The sequence below is a fragment of the Nematolebias whitei genome, chromosome 4 (assembly GCF_014905685.2).
Source record: "Nematolebias whitei isolate Nwh7 chromosome 4, NemWhi1, whole genome shotgun sequence".
NCBI lineage: Eukaryota > Metazoa > Chordata > Actinopteri > Cyprinodontiformes > Rivulidae > Nematolebias > Nematolebias whitei.
Genome location: NC_056501.1, coordinates 22,335,715 through 22,342,151, shown reverse-complemented (window position 1 = coordinate 22,342,151; position 6,437 = coordinate 22,335,715). Strand labels below are relative to the sequence as shown.

General features: G+C 39.8%; 1 protein-coding gene across 1 annotated transcript; it reads left to right on the top strand.

Annotated features, from left to right (window-relative positions):
* The first annotated feature begins 631 nt into the window (after window positions 1-631).
* Window positions 632-1,428, top strand: LOC119408782 (C-X-C motif chemokine 10-like). The gene is made up of 4 exons (XM_037675626.1): window positions 632-695; window positions 794-914; window positions 1,133-1,204; window positions 1,299-1,428. The coding sequence occupies exons 1-4, from the start codon at window positions 632-634 to the stop codon at window positions 1,426-1,428; spliced, it is 387 nt and encodes a 128-aa protein (XP_037531554.1).
* Window positions 1,429-6,437: the final 5,009 nt, after the last annotated feature.

Sequence of the window (6,437 nt, the reverse complement as noted above, 5' to 3'; positions counted from 1 at the left end):
ATTGAAATCAGGTCTCTCTTGTAAATGAGTCCTTGAGGCTCAATGGGATTTACCTGTCTAAATAAAGGTTGATTGATTGATACATATACATATATACATATACATGCATATATATACATATGCATATGCATATATATATGTATATATACATATACATATATAAATATACATACATACATATATACATATACATACACATATATATATACATATGCATACATATATACATACATACATATACATACACATACATATATATATAAATTTACTTTTCATTTTACAGCTTCCAAAAGTTTCACAAATTTGCTTTTCTAATTATGCCTACACTTTAGTTTTGCTTTTTATTAGCACAAATAGTGTCAGCTTTAAATGAAGCAGCTGAGTGAGAGTGAGGACGGATAGGGGGGCTATTTTCTCTTTCACTTGTGGTTTTTGGTGTTTCCCTTTCCAGTCTGAAAATTTCCCTTTTGTCACAGGCAAGATGATGTATGCATCTCAGAAAGAGTATTTAAGAGACGACCCTCAGCCTGTACCCTTCACAGTGCTTCTGTCAGCGAAACCTGCTGCCTTATCTGCCAAACCGCACGTCTTCAGCACCTGTATCATCTCGACCTGAAGAAGAAGTCCAACAATGTCCGGCATTATCAAGGTGTTCCTTCTCCTGGCCGTCGTGGCCTGCATCGCCAAAGCCCAGCGTAAGTCTGAAATATTTATTCATCATTTGGATCATACAGAGGTGTAGGACTTTTGTTCAAACAAGCGTGGATTTGTGACTCTATCCATTCCTTTTTAGTCAACGAAGCCGGACAGAACTGTCTGTGTCAGCGTTACAGAAACGGCATCAACTCAAAGAAAGACATCAAGGACATCCAGTTCTACCCGGCAACCATCTTCTGTGACAGAGTGGAGATTGTGTAAGTCATGAGATCCCAACATTTGACATATTAATTCTTATAATCATATCATTCAAATGAACCAAAACCCCAATGTTTTACATTTTGAGCACTAAAACACGTGTTCAAAGCAGATCACAGTCTCTGAATATAACTTTAAATAATCTATCATGGCTATGTTTGAGCTGTCTGTTTATCCATCAAGTAAAAAAACTAAACTGTGTTATCCAATCCACCAGTGTCACCAGTGGAAAAGGCTATCGCTACTGTCTGAACCCCGAGCTGGAGGTTGTAAAAAAGATGATAACTAAGTTTTTGTAAGTATTGCAATAATCTGTTCCAATTACAAATATTAACTTTTGAGTGAATCAAGCTGTGATTTATAGCGTGCTATGTTTGCTTTATTGTCATCTCTAGAAAGGCGAAGAGAACCTCCACCTCCAAACCTACTACGCGTGTTACTGTCAGGTCAGGCGGCAGCAGCAGCAGCAGCAGCAGCAGCAGCAGCAGCAGCAGCCCCACGACTCGCGTCTGATTCTCCTCGTTGTTTGACTAAGGACTCCGTCTGTCACCTGAACTCTGGACCAATGCACCTTTATCAAGTTAGATGTGAAATGACTCAAGCTACTTGACCTATTTATCCTGTATTTATACTCGTGTGAATATGTGTGAAATTTGTTTTATGTTTTTATTCAGCTATATTTTGTAGTGTACATGTTGTTAATTATTCTTCTTCTTTTTTTATAAAAATTGTAAAAAATCAAAACTTCAAGATCCAAGTGTTTTCTGTTATTAGCCTGAAAAGATGCTGTCCCAATACTGCTGCCATGTGGATTAAAGCTGCAGATGCAGGGCTTGAACTTTAGACTGCTTTCAAATCTGTATGCAGATTAGAGGGTTGGCAATAAGCCACACACCCAATACTCAGCTTTGATGAGGGTGGTTCAGATCAGTCGTATTCTATTGGTTGATAACCTTCACATCCCAAATATCAGCACCAACTTGGTTCCTTTCACCCTTAACACATCCGTCAAAATGAAATGCTAAGCCCCACGCCTAACTGAAACTCAAACATAAAACTCATTCTCACTAAAGTTTAAAAGAATATTTAGACCTTTCAAGTGTCCTCTGAAGAAATGAGTAGCAGAAATAATATTGACCACAGTGTTGAGATGCCTCGTCTTAATGGCCTGGAAGTAAAATACTGTAGCAACATGAACTCAAATTTTTCTTCAGCAATATTGCAGTAAACTATGGATAAATTCAGAGTCAGAGTTTCTTTATTGTCATTCGCACCTCATGTGGTGGAGCGAAATTATGTACACAGGGTCCGTTACGTCCAACAATAAAATGTAAAAAAGAACAGTAGTAACATCTAAGATATGAACTAAGAAAAACATCAACTAAATATACACTAAGCACTAATAGCATAAAACATTACGTCGAACATCAGCACAAACATGAACATGAGTCTGTGTGAGCAAATGAGCACGTATGAACACATCAACATGAAACAGATCAGCAGCAACATGAAACAGATCAGCAGCAACATGATGTGATTTTTTCACAGTGATTATTCTGGTTAGAGATTCATGAGTCTAACAGCCTCAGGGTAGAAGCTGTTCCTCAGTCTAGTGGTTCTACACTTAATGCTCCTCAACCTCCTTCCTGAGGGGAGCAGGGCAAAAAGTGTGTGTGCTGGGTGAGTGGGGTCCTTCATGATGCAGGTGGCCCTATTCCTGCATCTAGAGGTGTAGATGTCTGTGATGGTGGGGAGACTGACTCCGACAGTCTTCTGTGCAGCCTTCACCACTCTCTGTACATACATTTGGATCTGACTGAAAAATGTTGGATTGTATACCTGGATTATTGAGCATGGACTTTGTTGTTTTCAACCAATTTGACAAGACTGTCAACAAGGAAGAGGGCCGGCAATGGAGGAGGGGGCGTACCAAAGAGATCATCTTATCACAAGCAGAACTGGTTTGTTCCACTTTGGAGTAAGCTGTTGGGGGAAGAATCAGTTTTGTTGTGTGTTTCCTTGACTGATGAAGTCTTCTGGATCGAAGACGAAACATTTCAACACAAAAAAAAGAAACTGTCCAGATGACCTGACTGAAAAATGTTAGATTGTAATCTGGATTATTGAGCATGGACTTTGTTATTATACTTGGTCATTTACCTGTATTTATTGAGGAAAATGATCAAATATTACACAATATTTGTGAGTGGTAAAAGTTTGTGAACCTTTGCTTTCAGTACCTGGTGTGACCCTTCCTGTGCAGCATTAACTGCAACTAAACATTTCCAGTAACTTTTGATCAGTCCTGCACACACCAGTTTGGAGGAATTTTAGTCCATTCATCCATACAAAACAGCTTCAGCTCTGTGTTGAAGCTGGACCTTCAACAGGTCCTTCCACAACATTTGGACTGGATTAAGGTCAGGACTTTGACTTGGTCATTCCAAAATATGAACTTTATTCTTCTTGAACATTCTTTGGTAGAACGACTTGTGTGCTTAGAGTCATTGTGTCGCTGCACGACCCACCTTCTCTTGATTCAGTTCATGGATAGATGTCCTGACATTGTCGTTTAGAATCCTCTGATGTTATTCAGAATTCATTGTTCCATCAATGATGGCAAGTCATCCTGACCCAGATGCAGCAAAACTGGCCCAAACCATGATACTACCGCCACCAGGTTTCACAGATTAGACAAGGTTCCTATGCAGAAATGCAGCATTTTACTTTCTCCAAACTTTTCATTTACAGTAAACCTAAAAGTTCTATTTTGGTCTCATCCATCCATAAAACATTCTTCCAACAGCCTTCTGACTTGTCCATGTGATCTTTATCAAACTGCAGACGAACATCAATGTTCTTTTTGGAGAGCAGTGGTTCCTCCTTCAACCCTGCATGCACACATTGTTGTTCTGTGTTCTCCTGATGGTGGACTCAGGAACATTAACATTAGTCAATGTGAGAGAGACCTTCAGGTGTTTAGAAGTTACCCTGCGGGCCTTTGTGACCTCCCCCACTATTACATGTCTTGCTCCTGGAGTTGTCTTTGTTAGTCGACCACTCCTGGGGAGGGTAACAATCGTCTTGAATTTCCTCCATTTGTCCACAATCTGTCTGACTGTGGATTGGTGGAGTCCAAACTCTTTACAGATGTTTTTAATCTTTTCCATCCTGATGAACATCAACTCTTTTTTTCTGAGCTCCTCAGAAATCTCCTTTGTTCTGCGATGATACACTTCCACAAACATGTTGTGCAGAGCAGACGTTGATAAATCCCTGTTCTTTAAATCAAAAAGGGTGCAAACTCACACCTGATCATCATCCCATTGATTGAAAACACCTGAGTCTAATTTCACCTTCAAACTAACTGATAATCCTAGAGGTTCACACACATTTGCCACTCACAAATATGTAACATTGGATAATTTTCTTCAATAAATAAATGCCCAAGTATAATCTAATTTTTTTGTCTCATATGTTTAACTGGGCTTGGGTTTAACTTGGGTTTAACTTTGTCTACTTTTAGGACTAATGTGAAAATCTGATGATGTTTTAGGTCATATTCATGCAGAAATATAGAAAATTATAAAAGCTTCACAAACATTTAAGCACCACTGTACTGTATCTACTCTTTATCCTTCCTCTGTCTTTTCCCAACAGTTGCATTTCTAACAGCCTTCCAATATACCCACTGTCCCTCCTCTGGACATGTCATGTCACCATCTTAGTCTGGTCTCTCTAACTTTATCACCCAGTTGTTCAACTTGTGCTGCACCTCTGATGATCTCATTCCTAATCTTACACATGCCACTTCCTGTCTTTTGTCAATGACACTGTTTCCAGGCCATACAACATTGCTGGTCTCACCACTGTCTTGTAAACATTTCTATAGACCTTTGCTGACACCCTTTTGTCACAAATCACTCCTGAAACTTTTATCCATACACTCCATCCTGTCTGGACTCTCTTTTTCACCTCTTTACCACATTCCCAATTTTCTTGGACAGTGTGACCTCTGCTCCTTGTAGTCTCACTGTTCCGCCGGCCTCCCTCTCATTCACACATGTACTCTCTAACTAAGGAAGATTTTCACTCACCTTCTTTCAAGTGCATACCTCCACCTCTCCAAGTTCTCTTCAACTTGTTCCCTGTCCTCACCACAGAGCACAATGTCATCTGCAAACATCATAGTCCACAGGGATTTCTGCCTGACCTCATCTGTCGGTGAGGTCATTAGTCGGTCCGTCACCAGAGCAAACAAGACGAGGCTCAGAGTCAATCCTTGATGTACTCCCACTTCCAACTTGAAGCTATCTGTCACTCCTACAGCACGTCTCACCACTGTACTGCTGTCCTCATACATGTCCTGTACCAGTCTAACGTACTTTCTTTATCCAACATCACAGGTCTTCATTTGACACCATGTCATAGGCTTTTTCTAAATCCACATAAACACAATGGAGTTCTTTCTGACCCTCTCTGTACTTCTCCATCAGCATCCTCAAAGCAAATATGGCATCTGTGGTGCTCTTTCTTGGCATGAAACTGTACTGCTGCTCAGAGTCACCTCTCATCTAAGTCTAGCTTCCACAACTCTCTCCCAGATCTTCATTGCGTGACTCATCAACTTAATTCCCCTGTAGTTGCTATAATTCAGTACATCACCCTTGTTTTTAAAAATGGGCATCAGCACAATTCATTCCTCAGGAATTTTCTCCCTCTCAAATATACCATTGAATAATCGAGTCAAAAAGTTCACTGCCATCGCTCCCAAGTATTTCCAAACCGCCACTGGTACTGTATGCCATCATCAGGTTCTACTGCCTTCCATTTCGTCATCCTCTTCTGCTTTCTGAACTTCATCTCTAATGTTTCCCACTTAATACTTAATAGTCCACAGTTTCTATGACATGTACTCTTCTTTCACTTTCATTCTCTTCATTCATTAGCTCATTGAAGTATTCCTTCCATCTTCCCATCACACTCTCCTCAATTGTTAGAAAATTACTTTCTGTTTTTAACAAGCCTAACCTGCTGCACATCCTTTCCAGCCTGATACCTTTGTCTCAGCAGTCGATAAATAATTTTCTCCCTTGTAAGTATCCAGTTTTATGCACAACTCCTTATAGACCTTTTGGTTTGCATTTGCTACATCTCTCTTTTATCTATATGTTGCATTTCATAATATTTCTGTCTACTGTCTTCAGTCCTGTCACTGGCTCGGGTCTTCTTGGCTAACCTCTTCCTATAAATAGCATCTAACACTTCATATTCCACCACGTTTCCTAATATTGTTTTCTCCATTCAGATGACGCGCCCTAAGGCCAAATATCTTTCTACCCAATTCTTTCTTCAATCACTGTTGCTGGAAGCTCTATCTTACCACCCAGAGCTTTTAATAGCTCCTCTGAACTCTTCATAACATTCTTCTTTTCTCAACTTCCACCTGTCATTGTATCCTTTTATTGTTGTCTGTTTCAGTGGTAGTATCTAATTTTAATTGTAAGGTGATTATGCAATAT

Coding starts and splice junctions, on each gene's coding strand:
- LOC119408782 (XM_037675626.1), top strand. CDS start 632: ATGTCCGGCATTATCAAGGTGTTCCTTCTCCTGGCCGTCGTGGCCTGC. Junction 915..1,132: donor TGTGACAGAGTGGAGATTGT/GTAAGTCATGAG, acceptor CCAATCCACCAG/TGTCACCAGTGGAAAAGGCT. Junction 1,205..1,298: donor GTAAAAAAGATGATAACTAA/GTTTTTGTAAGT, acceptor TGTTTGCTTTAT/TGTCATCTCTAGAAAGGCGA.